Raw genomic sequence first — 17,726 nt, 5'->3', positions numbered from 1 at the left:
TGGAAGGTGACTACTTGAGTAATACTCCTCAGCTAGTAATAGGTTTTGAATTACAATTGAGACTTCTTGTTCATTGCTGTTCTCAATTTACCTATAACTATCAGAGGTTCTTGACAGTCTGTTACTGTAGATTTGCTTGGAGGTAAGCTGCATATATTACAGAGTTCATTTATAGTAATATTTTCTGATCAGCAAAACTGTCACTTGTTAACAAGAATGCATTTTACAATTTGTAGTCACTTTTTTAGTTCTTATTCCCAGAAACCTAGTTATATCTACACTTAACTAAATGTCTGTTGTTAAATCATGAATATTTGAAAACTGTTTCAAAGGATCCACTGTTTTGAATTTGTCAAATACTTTAAAATTTTCTGCAATACGTAATTCAGCCTCCAATCTTTAAAGCAGACTTCTTAAATGGCTACTCAATTCATGTAAATAAAAATGTTATATTTTTCCATTTGAAAGATAAAATTGTGCTAAAAAATGACTGTCCCTCACAATCACTATTTGATAAATGTAAAAAAAAAATTAGAGAAAGAAGTGTCCTTTGTAAGTGTTATTTATAACAAATATTTTAACATACTTTGCTTATATGGATATACAGTTAGTTACATCTTCATGATGTGTGACAGGAATTTTACTAAATGATTTTTAACTCTGAAACCATGAAACTTTAAATCTGTGTAGTAAGTAGGAGTGAACACTTTGTTTATAAAACAATAGGGAAACAAACATATTGTACATTCATGTTGAAATTGAAATATTTCTTATGGATTCTTCGGTTCTATTTTTGTTGAGAAAACTATTAAAGCTGTTTCATTAATCTAATTAATAAACATTTTAAATGAGAGGTATTATTTTAATACATTTATCTGTTTGTTAGAACAATTTTTTTGTAGCTAAAAAATCTACCAAAAATGCAAACTACCTGGAATCTTTTTATTGTTATAAGTTAAATTTGTAAAGGGAGGAGACTTTTTGTGTTTAAAGTATCTTTATGAATAATAGCTACAAAACTCATCATGTGTTTATTTCATTATGTAACATTATTTTAGAAATTTAAGTGAAGAAAATCTATTTAGAGATGATTTATTGTGACATTTTGACAATCTTATCCCTTCAAGCTCAAACTTATATAATTTTCACCTGTTTATTTAAAATACTAAACTTTAACTTCTTATCAGATGATGATGTTTAATAACCAAACTTTTAATGATTTAAGCATATTAATATTTTTCCCAAAGTTTAAAGTTACTGTTTTTGTTTCTATGAGAAAGAAATAGCATCAGAATTATTAAGGACAATGTTGATGACTATGAATTGTATCAGTTACTAATAATATATGTCTAATATTTCATATATATGCCAAGCAACAAAAAAGGTATTGAATAAGTTGATGGAAGATAATATTAATTGAAGTGACTACAAATTATGAGCCACTTGCTATTACTACTTTTTCCACATTGTTCTTTACAGTGTTTCAGTACCTTATTGAGACTTCATAGCCAGGGTAAGGTGGATGTCATAGTGAACCTCTGGTACTTCAGGTTGATTTTACCCTGATGGAAATAGAAGAACCCAATACATACTTAGTGCTTCTGTATGTTAATGAACTTAAATTCTAACCTGTTTTGACAGAATTGGCCTCTAGATTTATTTCACATCTATTTCATCAGCAACCTCAGAATTAATCTGAGATAAGTACAGAACAGATTTTTAAGTATGTTAATTACTCCCAAGAATTCTCTGTAATAATACTTGTAACCAGAGATGGGAAAATAAAAATTTCACTGTTTAACATATAGTAGCATCATGTCAATAATATATGTTCCAGGATAGTATTGCATGAAAAGAAAATAGTAGAGCAATTTTTAATAACTGAAAATGAAAGTCTCTCTGGAGAAATGACAGGAATTTATTACAAGGAATGAAAACAGAAAACAAAGGTTTTGAAGATGTATTTTCTTCTTTTATGAGGTTTCATTTCTGAATGTAGTTCCTGTCCCCTTTTTAAATATGATTTAACAAAAAAACCCTTGGTATAACTCAATATTAAGTCTGGTTTTCCTCAAAGTATCTTAGATTTTAACTTAGAAGAACCAGGAATCACTTGAAGAGTGGACTATTTAAAACATGATTTGATGTTAGAACCAATCTTTACTTTGTTACTGGAGAATAGTAGTTAAGCAGAAGCCTGTGAATTTACTATTTTTTCTTTTTATGATCAACTGCTTTGTTCTACCCAAATTAGAACTTTCGAAATCTTAAATGAAGAAATATGATTTTGTTAAGTAATTTTATGTGTTTTTTCTGACACTGCTGAACCTTTAAAGTTATGCTTTTGCTCATATCTGAGTAATTGTGATACATATGTATTAATATAAAACATAATGTCCACAAAGAATTATGTCTATACTATAAAACTACCCCATTTCACCTATTAGGAAATATTATCTATTGAGGATGCTTCTTAAGCAATGCTGTTCACTAAAAAAGTGAAAATACATTTTTTTAAAAAGAAAAAGGCTTGACATCTTACACTTTAAGGTTATTCCATTAGACTTGAAGTTTTTAAAAAATGTTAATGTATTGTTCAACAAGTATTTTATGGTCTCATACTATATACTTTATATATAGTATGTATAAGTGTTTAGGAATGAAGTGAACAATAAATATGATTCCTAATATTTTTGTGCTTATTTTCACCACAGGCTGATGATGCTACAATACATCTATATTAAGTTTTTAGTCTTGAACATAAATGATAAAGATATTATAGCAATTTGTTAAAATGCTATTAGTTACTTGTTTATTAATATGAGGTTGATGTTTACATTTTCAGACGGGCTCTAAATTTATTAAAAATTAATATTTTAGAAGATAATCTGATATTAAGAACTCAGAAGTACAAATTTAGTTGCTTTTAAGTATGGATCCCTAAATTCATATGGAATCAACTTGTTGGTGATGTTCAACATATTAAGTAGGTAGATGCTTTTATGCCAAAGTAAACTTCATTTCACCACTTCTTCCAATCCCCGACTGTATTCATTGATAGGAAAGTAACTCTTTCGGTTTTACTCATTGACTTTCTTGAATTTTTGTTTGACATCTCTTTTCCCCCAAGCAAACAAGAGGGAAAGAAAAGAGACTACTATTCATGAATATGGTCAGGATACCTTTAATACTCATGTGAATTTTTATCAGTCACCATCATGATTTCAAGTCATGAATTTATTTTTACATGCTTATGCATGCATATTTACATGCATTAGTTACTTAATTGATCTTAAATTCCATTAAATTTGAATGAATAGGAGAAAAATTTGTTCATAGGATTTTGTTCTCGTTATATTACATTTTATTTTATTTTGTTTTATTTAAATAATCAGTTTAAGGCTTTTAAAGGTTGATTTGCTCCTGAACTGCTTTGTTCCCAGACATTGCCATCTTCCCCAACTACCACCAAGTCCTCTCCATCTGATCCCATGACCACCTCCAGAGCTAATCAGGTACAGTATCATCCTGTCATCTACACCATACTTTTCACGGGTGATTGCCTGCACACTGGAGAAAAAGATAATGGTGGGTTAAGGATGTATTCGTTCATTCACATATGTGCACCATGATCAGATTCCAAGTAACCTGAGAAAGAAATATCCATTATTCCTGAACCTTTATATGCATTTTTTACTTTAGATAACAAAAATATATTCACATGGTAGACTACAAGAATTTTGGATTTTTCCCTTAAAATTATGACTTAATGGAGCTCTGTGGGTTTTTTACTGAGTCACTGTTTATAATCTTCATTATTGTTTCTTCCTAGGATTATTGGTATATATATTAAGAATGTCATATATGTAAAAAATAAATGTATAAATATGACTTATTGAGCAAAGGTATATCTTTAAAAGTGAATGCATTTTCATTTGTTTTTTATTTTAGACATGCCTTACTATGTAAACGATTTTCAACTTTCAATGAAAAACATTTCTAGCAATCTGAAAGTAACTGAAAATTGGTGTTTGTGATAATTTTAATGCTGTTTAACAACTCAGGAAATGGTATTTTCTTCTAATTTAATACTAGTGTTTTCTTTGGTGGAGTGGCACACTTATGTTTTTGATGATTGTTTTGCTACTGAATATTTGTAGGTCATTTTTCAAAAATGTAGTTATTTTTGGCACATTTAAGTAAATCATCTAAAATATTTATATGTAATCCAGAGCCTAATGTACTTGACAAATGTTGAAAAATATACTCATTAAAATGATTAAACACATTTTCATTTTGTCTGAGTTGAGCTTCATTTAGGTGAGAGATGTTATTTTTTTAATATTTCCACTTTTTTACTAATACAAGGCCTTATGGGATTATTCAAATATTAAATGAAAGCTTATCTTTTTAATATATTTTTCATATAGTTGACTAATAAATTAACTTTGAACTATATTTGCTAACTAAATTAAGTGTGCCCTTTGCATGTAATCTAATCTAAGTCTATCAGAATAATTTTGCTCATTTGCTAATTCTAATACTTTTGCAACCTCAGGAAAAATTTTAAAACAATAACTGGAAGCAAAACTAACGTAGAGTGCTATTTTATTCTATAGTAGGAGCTTGATTTTCATTTTATACAGTAGCATTCCCTTTAGAAAAAAAAACTACTTTATAATACTCACATTTTAGCCCCAATAAATTGGTTAAAATAATACACATCTCTAGTGATGAAACCCAGCACTTCCCTTTGAAGGAAATGATACGAAATAAATGTGAGAACAAAGCTTGTAATATTGATGCATGAAGTTAAAAAGGTGTTTATACATTTGCACTCTCTATGCCTTATTTCTTACATGAACTTTATGTGATATAGAAAACTATTGGAACAACTGACTTTTTTTTTCTAGTGTTTCTCTTGTATTTTATCATTCTTTATTTTTCAAACAAAAGACAAATGAGAACAACAGCAATACAAACAAAACTAACGGTTTTTCTCAGTGTATAAAGTAAAAAATCCTGGATCTGGAAAGAAAAACTATCTCAATAGTTTTGTCTTTGATGTTAGATTTATACTTTCTTTTTTTTTATATGAACATGTGAATTTTTATTAATTGATTTCTTTAAAGGCTCATTTATATATTGAAGTTTACTATTATTTTTACCCTCCAGATATATTACTATATCCACCTCTACCAATTCTAATATTTTCCTAATTTGAAATAATAATTCATTGTGGTTTTGTACTTTGTCTACTATACTCTGTTAAATATATTTTATTTATATTCTGGTTTCTTCTGTTTTTATACAAACAAGCATAGTATCTCCTGGATAACATAAGGCAAGATATGAAAGAAGAACAAAAGAGAATTCTTAAATATTGGAATTTTAGTCATCGTCCATTCTTATGTTATTAGTAGTTTGTACTCATTGTGCTCCCTCGGTATTTCCCAATAGTTTCAACTCCACTAGATTAGCTTAGATCTTTAAGGGTATATAGATAGAAAAATGGGTTCTAGTATGATAATCTTAAAATTTTCATAATTAAAGTGAACTTTTAAACCTATAAGTAATTTTTTTATGTGTTGCAGCTAATAGGATACCCTCTGCTGTTAAAAGCAACCAACTATAAACTTTTTCCTTGTAAATTTTTATAAACCAATGTAAAATACATCCAGTCAACTATTTGTGTTAATTTCATCCGTAATAGCTAAGTGAGTTATAATTGAGTCTATTTTCAGAATAAATAGTTTGTCTATGTTACAAACTAATGTGATAAAAAGATCTAAGGGACTATTAATATTCAGAAAATCCAAAAGTAAAAAGCACAGAAAATACACCAAAGAGTAAGTTTTATTGCAATTTCAACATTTAAAAATCTTTTCTTTTAATAATGATTACGTGTTTCAGTACCTACTAAATTTTAATTTTCTACCCTCATGTTTCTACAGATCAGACTATTTCCACAGGTCAGACTGGCAGACTGTAACCACAGTGTTGTGGGTCTATAATAATTTCCCCCCTGAAAATTGAGAAGTCTTACAGAATGGTGGTTAAAAGTCAAGACTAGCACCAAATTGTGTATGATCAAATCCTTGTTCTGCCACTTACTTGCTGAGTAAATTAGGCTTCAGTTTCCCCTTTTGTGCAATTCAGATAATTATAGCACCTCAAAGGGTTGAAGAAAGAAAGAAATTCATTGTTAATAAATAGTACAGTATCTAGAATATAATATTCACCTTAAATGTTAGGTTATGTTTATTTTTTTATGAAATATCTTTCAAGTGATATGAAAGAGTATTCTTTAAGATGGTGAATAACAGCATACAGCTTATTAAAACTGAGTTTTATCTTTAAAAAAGGATTCTAAGATACTAGTGTTCCTGCTTTTTTAACTCCAAAATATTTCTGTAATCAGTCTCTGTGTGGTTTTTAAGATAGTTTAAACTACACTACAGTTATTTTCTCCTCTAGTGAGAATACTAAGTCATGCATTCTCCAGTGATAAATCATCTTGCTATTATTTCCCTATTGAGAAAGAAAAGTTATAAGGGCTAATAGTTTTATAACTTACACTTTTTTTTGTGTGTGTTGCATATTGCAAAGTGCAACTTTGAAATTTCCAACAGGTGAAATTTTAAATATGAAGCAAATATAAAGATATAATAAATAGAAGTAGATTCTTTAAGCAATGTGTTTTTTAAAAACTTAACAAAATAAAAAAAGAGGTTTGATCTGTTCTGAGTTATTGATAATAAATTTTTTATTCACTTCAAAATTCAACAAAATGGTTTTGTTAATCAGTCATTGGTGCCAAAAATTAAATTCCAGCCTTAATTTTAGATTCCTGGTGGTTAGCTCACCTAGGATTCTTCTTAAATTTCATGAAAAAGGAAAAATAACAATTGCAGAAACATCTGCTTTATGGACACTCGTTTACTGATGAATTTGAAATCATATCTCAAAATATAATAAAACAAATGAAAACAGATAACTCATGTATAGCACCTTTGCTATGGTTACAGGAAAACACAGATGAAACCCACTGGTCTTTCTTTAAATTCATGACTGTAGATATCAAATGAATCCTTAATTCTCAAAGTCATAAGCCCATTTACTTTTTTACTCTCTAGATGGCTATTTCATATGTTCTCTTCTTTCAACCTGTATTAGCTTTCTGTTGCTGTGTAACAAGTTACACAGTGGCTCAGACAGCACCCATTTATTATCTTGTAGTTGCCATAGGTCAAGAGTCTAGGCACTGCTTCGCCGACTTCTCTGCTCCTGGTCTCACAAAACTGCAATCAAAATATCGGATGGAGTGCATTCTCATCTAGAAGCTTGACTGAAGTCTAATCTGCTTTTAAGTTGATACAGGTTGATGGCAGCATCCAGTTCCTTGAAGTTGTATGACTTAGGGGCCCTGACTTCTTACTGTCTGTCGACAAGAGGCTGCCCAAGTTCCCTGCAGTATGACCCTCAGTACAGTAGGCACTTTCCACTATGGCTATTTACATCTTGCAAAGCCAGCAGGAAAATCTTTCTCCCATGTGTGCTAGCAAGATGAAATCTTACATATTGAACTGAATCACATGTGTGACTTCCCACCTCCTTTACTATACAATATATAATCACAGTAGTGACATTCCATCATTTTGCCACATTCTGTTGATTAGAATCAAATCACAGTTTCCACCCACATTCAAATGGAGAGAATTACACAAAATGTAGCACCAAGGAGGCAGATCCTGGGGCTTTCTAAGAATTCCCCTATCAAACCTTCCAGTATCTCTTGCTCCATCCTCACTCCCAACAGATGATCTGAGTTCCTGCTTCACTGAGAAAACTGAAGCAAAGGAAAACTTGCACAAACTCACACTAAACATAAACGTAATACCCACATATTCTACATTCTCTTACCTTCTCCTGTCTAAAGCCAGTAATTTCACTTATACACTAAACTTCATCCTTTTTCCTTTACTCGAAGACATCTCTTCAGCAATTCTGCTTTCCCTCTCCTTTATTATCTTTCACTTTTTTGTCTCTATGGAATCATTCCCATCAGCATGCTAATATCTGTTTTTTCCCCCATCTTAAAAGACTAAACAAAACTTTTAATGCCACTCTCCCGACTAGCTAATGCCCCACTTCTTATACTCCTTTGTAGCAAAATTCACAAATTGTTTTCTCTGTTCTCTGTTTTCCAATATGTCTCTTCCTTCCCATTCTTTCTTAGGTCCATTCCAGCAAGATTTTTGCCTCTACCATTTCACCAAAACTGTGTTTGCCAAGGACATCAGTGATGACCACACTGCTAATTCCAGTTGTCTATTCTCAGTACACATGTTACTTGGCCTATTAGCAGTATTTGTCATAATTCGTCACTTCCACTGCCTTGCTAAACTTTCGTTTCTTGCCTTCCAGGATACTACACACTTGGGGTTTTACCCCTGCATCATATCATGTGCTTTGTCTCAGAATTCTTTGCTAGTTTTCCTCATCCCACTTAATGTTGGAAATCTCCATGTCTTACAACTTCTTTAGGGTTTATACTTTGTTTCTCCTTATCTGATACCATGGCTTTCATATGTTAACAATCTGCAAAATTTATGTCGTCAGTGAGAGGCAGCTTTACTATGAACTAATGAAGCTAAGCCTTAAGATTTCTCACCTCTACAAGCTTATTACAAGGCACCGTACCTAATTTTAAGTTCATTACTTTGAATATATTTCCCAAAGATGTCCCCTAAAATTGTATGATACCGGTCCCACATAACTTGGGTTCATATTTATCCCTTAATTCCGCTCTGAGAAACTATAGACTGTATCCAGATTCCCATCCAGCAATTTCCGCTTGCATATCTAATGGACATTTTAAATTCATCAGTCCAAAAAACTACCCTAACCTTGCTCCATCTTTACCAACCTTTACTATCTCAGTAGAGGCAATGCCATACATCCACTTGCTCCAACCAGAAATCTTAGATTCACCCTCACCTGTTTTCTTCCATAACCCAAATCCAGTTTCTATAAGATATAATAGTGACTCTGCCTTTAAAATAGAGGTAGAATCTTAATCACTTCTCGTTATATCTACTGCTATCCTAGTCCATGCCTGTATTATTGCAATAGCCTCCATATAGGATTTCCTACCTTTTCTACCCTTGCTATCCAAAAGTTTGTTCTATACCACGTCTGTATTCCTTTTAAAAATGTGTCAGGCTTTGGTGGGGTTTTTTTCCCCCTTTGCCTATATCTGTGATAGTTTCCCATTTCACTCAGTAAAAGCCGAAATCCCAAAAATGATACCCATTAACTTACAAGATCTGGTCCTTGTCACATTACCTCTTTCATTTCATTTCCTACCTCACCTGCTTACTACTCTGCCTCAGCCAAATTTACCTGCTTGTTTTTCCTTGCAGACAATAGGTGTGCTCACTCCTCAGTATTTTGTTCTTGCTTTTCTCTCTGCTTTAAATTCTTTTATCTCAGAGATTTACTTGGCTAACACCTTCAGAGCCCTCAAGTCTTACTTCAAAATTTGCCTTCTCAATAAGGCCTCCTGACCATCCTATGTAATATTGCAGACTGGCCTCCTTCTAGTACTCCTAATTCCCTTTGTCTTGCTGTATTTTTCCATCCCTTCATAGAATACCACATACTTGTTTATTGTCATACTCACTGTGCATCGTCTCTCTCACTTTCGTAGAAAGTAAGATGAATGACAACAGGGATCTTTGTTTTATTCTCTCATGTATCAGAAGCACTAACCTGCAACATAATAGGTTCTCAATTAATATTTGTTGAATGACTAGTCTTAGGAGGAAAAATAGGCTTACAGCCTGTATGTTTAAAAAGTCAGTTTATTTTTAGGAGTACCTGGGTGGTTCAGTTGGTTAAGCGTTCAACTTTGGCTCAGGTCATGATCTCACAGTTTGTGGGTTCAAGCCCCGTATCAGGCTCTCTGCTGACAGGTCGGAGCCTGGATCCTGCTTCGGATTCTGTGTCTCCTTCTCTCTCTTCCCTTTCCCCACTCACAAACACTCTCTCTCTCAAAAATAAACATTAAAAAATTTTGAAAAAATGAGTTTATTTTTGAAAATCCCTTCAAATGAAATTTTGAACATCAGTTCTCTAAAGATCTAAACCACCTGAATAAGGATGCTTTTAAATTTTTTATTGCAATTTAGTTAATTTAATAATATTTGTTTTTTAATACATTTATTAAAATATATTTTAAATATAGTTGATGTACAATGTTATATTAGTTTAAGGTACACAACATTGATGATTTGACAATTCTCTACATTACACAGTGCCATGAAAAGTGTAGTTACCATCTGTCACCACACAATATTATTACAGTATTATCGATCCTATTCCCTATGCTGTACTTTGCATCTCTGTGACTTAATTATTTTATAATTTGAAGTCTGTAACTCTTAATTCTCTTCACGTATTCCATCTATCTGCCCACCCCCTCCTTGCTGGCAACCACCAGTTTGTTCTATTTATGTGTTTCTCTATTGAATAAATAAATTGAATATTAAATTAACGGGACATAGCTTTCTTCATTAGACTTCTGTTTTACTCAGAACACAGTTTGAAAGCTAGTCAGGCTCTTGTCTCAGGTATTGTCATAATTCTCCAACAAAAACTTTTCATTTCCTTCAGCGTATGTGTGTGACTTGGTGTGTGTGTGCACATGTGTGTAATATCAGGGTAGTGTTCATTAGAAGTGTATTTAAGAAAGTTCTAGAAAAATAATGAAATACAAATGTTCTTTTTAAGAGAAGTGATTTTATTATTTTTATTTTAAGGGAATTGTATTTATTACACATTGGAGTTTATGTATTGTGCTTACTACTAGGATGAGCTTTATAAAATTGTTGATATTAAAAAATTGCTACTATATGAGTGAAGTTTCTTAGTATATATCATATACATATCAAAATCTGTAAAACTTTCCAAGAATAAATTGTACCAAAAAAAGGATAGAATCCATATTAAGAGAAGGTAAAATTTTCATATAAGTACATAAAATGCTTCCTTAATGAATAGACTTAAAATAATTTTGGAAGAGAAAATTTAATATAGAAATAGCAATGTTTTTAAATTAAAATGTAAATGTATTGTAATTTTCATTTTCTCCCCAATTTTTTTGGTATTGTGGGAGCTAGAAACAAAGGCAAAATGATTTTAATATTCATATGAAAAAGAAATGCCTAAGAATCACCAGGAAACTATTAATAAAAGGATTGTCAAAAAAATAATATATGTGTGGGACGGCTTACTTGGCTCAGTATTAAAATTTACTCTAAAGCTATCATAATAAAAGGAGTGTGATATTAACACAAACAGGTATAATTTATCAGTGAAATTCCAGAAATCCAAGTACATATGAGAATTTACTGTGTTTTATTTTATATTAAGAAAGGTAGTATAACTTAGGGATTAAGAGAACTGGGATCTCGAATCATAATCTTTGGCTTCAAATCAAATCTTTCCTGCTTTCTTATTTTCTGATTTGAAGAAACATCTTTAACTTTGCCATGTGTGTTTCTCATCGTTAAAATGTGACTAACAACGGAGCCCTAGCTCATAGGTTTGTTATGATTCTTAAATGAATGAATACATGAGAAGCACTTAGAACACTGCCTGGTCCAGAGTAATATTTAAGTGTCATTTTAATCCATTTTAGAAAAGGATGTTAGGCATCAGGGAAAGATGAATCAACATCATAAAACTATACTTTTTTTTTAACCAACAGATAAAATTCTGTGTGTTAATAATGCACATGGATCAGGAACAAATAATCTGTGTGTATGTGCACTTATAAATTTAAAGTGCTGGCATGGATATAGGAAATAATCACTCTTATACAATATTGATGTAAGTGCTATAATATTGCAGCTTTTGAGAATCTATCCAGTAAAACTTAATGCACCAATATTTAGGAATATAGAGACAAGGATGTATATCATAGTATTATTTGCAGTGGCAACAGTTGGGAAACAACCTGACCTCTAACAGGAGAATGACTGAATAAATAATGGTATTACAGAATATTATGGGGTGATGGTATTAAAAATAATAAGTTGGAGCCACATAAATTGGCTAAGAATAGTGTTCATAATATACTATCTAAAGAATACTAAGTTGCTAAGAAACGTATGGCCCTATGTTTAATAGAAAACATCTTGTGTGCATGTATCATAGGGTGATGACGAGGAATATGAACATGATTAACTTTTTCTGTTTATATCTCTACTTTGTTTTTAAAATGTTAACTGAGAATGTAAAACAAGATGGAGAAAATGACTTCAGTTGTGGTATATACTGTGTTTTGAAGAATATAAAGTGGGAATTTTCCAAGAGAAAGACTGGACCATCTTTATCATTATATATCTGTTTAAGCTACTTGACTCTTCCTTTTTCTAGTCATGGAATGCTTTATTGAGTTTCCAGAAGGGTTACATAGAGAGGGTTCAGGCCTAGACGAGACATTTATTAAATGACAAAGGAAATGACATTTTTTTTCATATTTTGAAGTTATATCAAATTATGTACTATATGTAATATTTTTCTTAATACATCAAAGGTTCTCAATCCTACTTTTACATCAGAAATACCTGTGGAGATACTTACTTAATAGATCTTGCATGAAATTGGGTGTCTATATTTAAAGAGTTAGAGAAATGTTTCTTGAAGCTGTTTACTATATGAAAAATGCATATTAGTTGACTAAAATGATTGTGTACTATACTTACACTGTCTCTTCTCTCAGACTTTAGTTTATTAAGACTTTTTTCATTAAATAACATACTTTATTTGAAAAATAATAAATTAAAGAAAAAATATTTGATTTGTGCAAAAGTTGAAGGGTGGGTGTTAGGTTTAGCATTGAAAACAATAAGAGTTTACTAACTATAACTAGTACAACTTAAATCTATGAAGAGTTATTATGCAAAGGGTGATTATCTTTTCACATACCATTAATAGTCCTTGACGATTACCAGGAATGATTAGGAGTTCTCTTACGTTGTATATCTTTATATACAGATTACAAAAATTATGGAAAGGGGTTAAATGAATGCTTCTAACCATAGTCATTCCATTGCAAGCTTCTAAGTTAGTTTGCTATGCTGTAGATAGTGTGTTCTTCACACCCAATGGTGGGAATCAGAGGATCTGCCTGAGAGCAAGTTAAGAATTGCTACTGAAAACACCTAATTTATGTTTGCATAATACACCTTATGGTAAATACCAGCCTATTTGACCTTCCGAAGTCCCTTTTGAAGGTACAATTTCAAATGAAGATATATTCCTGTTTATGGAAAATCTAGTGCTTTACAGTTACTCAGATTGAAAAAAAAGTGGTATACTTCAGGGGAAAAGAATGAAATAGTCACTCTGTAATGTCGTTTATTTTACATCCCATACATGACTCGGGCATTGGCTCATGAGTAGGCAGATTTGCAATTATCTGTCTTTCTGGACTACCTACTAGGTAAAGGTGTTTTATTTATTTCATCAACGTTTTTCTTGCAGTCATAGCTGTAGTAATTCTTACACCACAGCGTGTTCTCAAGACAGCACATTATACATGCACTTATATAACCAAAGCATTTAATGCTCTGTATTCTGGAATGTGTATTAGTCTTCTTGCTCTGTGTGTGTGTGTGCACGCGCACACGCACGTACAGTTCAATAGAATTTTTTGTAATCTTTCAAATAAAGCCATATAAAAGGGGTAGTTATCAAGTTTATTTTCAATATTTTACTTTTTAAAATGCTTAGAAATTGGAAGCATGTGAATGTTTTTGCATGTTCTTTCAGATAAGAGTAGTTTTGCCAGATTAGACAGTTTGACTCCTATTCACTATAGAATAAATAATTATTTCTCATTTTTGACTTTTCTAATTTATCTTTGATTAAGGAATATCCTAGGAGATAATAAGTTGATCATTTTCATCTTTTCTTCTAAACCTAATACCTTTATGATTCATTTTATTAAGTGTTTGGTTTAGCTATTGTTTTTTTCTTGCATTAGATGATACTATTTTTTTAAGATACTCTTTAAAAATATTTTGGAAAAGGAAATGCTCTATTTTATTAACTAACTGCAATTTGTTTTGAGCCAAGTAATAGAAGTTACAAAATTAATGTTTTTATTTATGATTTATTAAATATTAGAAGTGAACTACTTCAATCCATATTTAGGGAAAGAGCTTAGTTTTGTGACTAATAATACAATTTGTTAAATTACAGGCATTCTTCTGTAGCCTTTTATGTTAATATTTGTTTATCTTCAGTGTTAATTAAGAATAATTTGTGAAATATTCATATTCTTAACGATAGTCACTTGTGATAGTACATTATCAAACTTTACTAGTATGTTACTGAAATGAAAACACGTATTATCTTTAAAAAAAAAGTACTGGCTTCAGAAAAATTGTTGGTAAAATCAAATATAAGCAGTGTTGTATTGGGATGATTAGTAAATATAAAATACCTGTAAGCACCTGTATTTGACTTCAAAGTAGCTTAAATCAGGTAAAAAATATTGCACATCAAGCTTTTCAACTAAATAATAGCATTTAATTTTAATGGTAAATATGGCTTAATCAAAAATTTGAAAAAACAAAATTAAAAGTCCAAATTATGCAAGTTTTTAAAATTCATCTATTTACAGAAGTTTAAGTGGAGACTGATTTTTCAAACATAGTTGAGATGTTTACTTCTGAAAATATCTAATTAGTTTGGTTATATCATAGCATATTAAATCAATCCATGAATAAACTCAGAATTTAAAAAATTTTTAAATTCTAACATTAACGTTCTGGTTTTCCTAGATAGGTATTTATTTTAATTACATGATTCTTATTTAAAACTATGACTTTAAGCTTCCTTATTTTAAAATTTAAAAGTATTTTCTAAGTCTCCTTTCTATCATTTCTCAACTACTTGTATAATATAAATTTAAATATTTAGTAGTCTTTATGATAGATGCTACCTGACTGTAAGCTTCATAAGAGGGAGATCTAATTCTTTTTATTGACTTCTATAAAATCCCCAACATCTGCACCAGTACCTGGCACACCATAGGCACTGAATAAATAATTGTGCAGTGAGTACCAAGAAATGTATTAAAACTATTTTAAATATGTTGTTTATTCTACTTTTACATAATTTGTTTATTCAGCAGTTTAATTTGGAAGTAACTTTTTTATTTCCTTTTATTACACTGCTTTTAAAATATTAAAATAAGACAAAGTTTACCTGGTAGGGGGAAAAAAATGTCACCTGAAATTCAGTCTCTGTTATTCCCTTCATCTCAGTTTTACCTGCATATAATTTTACACTACTTAATCCAAACTCTACATACACATTTACATATATTTTAGAATTTTGTGTTGTTTTCCACATCATTTTATAATTCCATGCAGTGCCTGTACACTGTTCTTTGTATATGATATTTTCCGTGTTCTGGGTTATTTTCCAGAAGGATCACAAAAGGAGAGATAGACACTAAGGCAAAGCTTAAGTTCATTTTATAACTTAATGTATTCTCCATAGTGATTTCCAAGAGGTAATATATAATACTACACATTTTTTAAAAGAAAGAGATTAAGGGGTGCCTGAATGGCTCAGTCGGTTGAGCATCCAACTTCAGCTCAGGTCATGAACTCACGGTTTGTGAGTTCAAGCTCCATGTGAGGCTTTATGTTGACCTCTCAGAGCCCGGAGTCTGCTTTAGATTCTGTGACTCCCTATCTCTCTGCCCCTCCCCGACTCGCTTGCACTCTCTCTCAAAAGTAAATAAACATTAAAATTTAAAAAAATGATTAATAGTTAGACCATTACCTCATGTACATTTGGTTCACTTTTTTTTATTTTTATTTATTTTTTTTCAACGTTTATTTATTTTTGGGACAGAGAGAGACAGAGCATGAACGGGGGAGGGGCAGAGAGAGAGGGAGACACAGATGGTTCACTTTTTTTTAAGTGATTAATTTTGCTGCTCTATTTTAAATATCTCTGATTGATTTTAGCAGTTTTTATTTTCTTATCAAAGTTCTTTACTGTTCACTATTTAATGAGTTTTTTCACTTTTACCTTCCCGTAAATTACCTTATCCATTTCTGTTGTTTTAAATAACCTCAAATTTCCTATGATCACCAGACCTATAGCCAATCACCTACTTGCTGTCATCACTTAGATGTCTCATGAGGATTTCAAACTTAAAATATCCAAAGTAGAATTCTTGATTCCCTCTATCCTTATCTTTCATACCTTTTCATCATCCACTTCTGTGAACACAACCCCTCCTTTAATGTTCATAGCTATTTTTCACTTTTTAAATTGACATTACAGCTTTTAAAATATTAAATTAAAAGCATTAGTTTTCATATTAAAAGCCCAAATATTTCAAGTACATCTTTTAACTAATTGGAATTAAGAATTCTGAACATATATCTTATTATGTAAACTCTAAAACAGTTTGTCTAAGAAGATATGGTTTAAAATAATAATAGTAATACTAATAATGATTTCTAAGAGGTTTTTGATAATTTGACATGTAGATGATGTTGACAAATGGGAGTTCAAGAAATTTAACCTCATTTTAGTAAAATATGGTTTAGTAAGCATTAAGAAGACAATACTGCAAGTTATTTTCATTTGTAAATAATAGGCTGCCCTAAAATAGTTTAGTATTTACAACTTTTATGGTTTCTTTATAGTTGTTTGACTTCTGGTATTTTTCTTTTTTGACGTAATTATGTCTAGAGCATTTAGCATCTCAATAGGAATCATTTAAAGTGCTTTTCTTTTCCTATAAAAAATGATTTTTCCTATTTTTCTTATACCTAAGTGTATCCCTGTCTGGAATGTGATGTGATGTGTCTTTAACATAGGCAGCAGTCATCAAAAGGAAAAGAAAAAAAAAACAAAAACAAGCTAACTTTGAATAATACTTCAAGGGGCAAAGTGAAAAAAATGTATGAAGTAAAAAATAGTTAAGTTAAACTTTATTTGCCTTTAGAAATTTCATGGGGATTATCATTCAGTTTTTGTCTTCTTCCAAGGGTACACACAAGAAAAGAGGTGTATTGTCTGTCATTCTCTCTCATATCTTGTATCCACAAGGGGAAATAGAGTATGGCTCTTTGAAAGAAGATATAAAATGAAGTATAAACTTTTAATTATTCTGAGGTAAAAATGTAATTACTTGAACCAAGGCAAAGAGGTAGGAGGTAATTGCACCAGTTATGAATTGTGATTATGACTCAGTAGAAACTGTCATTTGAGTCATGTTATTAATTGATCCAGTTCATCACATAATCAAGGAAATGTTAATATATTTGTATTCTGGACTTTTAGAACCAATCTGACTATATTTTTATGGCTAAGGAAGCCTAGCCACAAAACCTTAGTGGGTAAGGGGTAACAAACTATGAAGTATCATAGGAAAAACATAATATATATCAATGAACATTTAAGAAAAGGCATGCAGTGCATATTTAATCATTTAGTTCTTATAATGTTAGTGATTTTTTTTCTCAGTTTTTATTTAAATTTCAGTTGTTAACATACAGTGTAATATTAGTTTTAGGTATACAATATGGTGATTCATCACTTCCATACAGCTTGCTTATTACAGCAAGTACATGCCTTAATCCCCATCACCTGTTTTACCCAACGTCCCCTCTGGTAACCAT

At 30.9% G+C, this 17,726-nt stretch overlaps 1 protein-coding gene across 7 annotated transcripts in view; it reads left to right on the top strand.

Annotated features, from left to right (window-relative positions):
• NOVA1 (NOVA alternative splicing regulator 1) overlaps positions 1 to 17,726 on the top strand; it is a 152,451-nt gene that overhangs the window by 118,834 nt on the left and 15,891 nt on the right. For 6 of the 7 annotated variants that reach the window (XM_047864433.1, XM_047864439.1, XM_047864438.1 and 3 more), the window contains one exon: positions 3,444 to 3,515. The exons of the other annotated variant lie outside the window; for it this stretch is intronic. In XM_047864433.1, the coding sequence (XP_047720389.1) occupies positions 3,444 to 3,515 (72 nt within the window). The remainder of the gene's footprint in view (positions 1 to 3,443; positions 3,516 to 17,726) is intronic. 7 annotated transcript variants of the gene reach the window in all.

This window comes from Prionailurus viverrinus, chromosome B3, assembly GCF_022837055.1.
Source record: "Prionailurus viverrinus isolate Anna chromosome B3, UM_Priviv_1.0, whole genome shotgun sequence".
Lineage (NCBI taxonomy): Eukaryota > Metazoa > Chordata > Mammalia > Carnivora > Felidae > Prionailurus > Prionailurus viverrinus.
The sequence above is the reverse complement of the archived record's forward strand: the minus strand, read 5'-3'. Positions and strand labels throughout refer to the sequence as shown.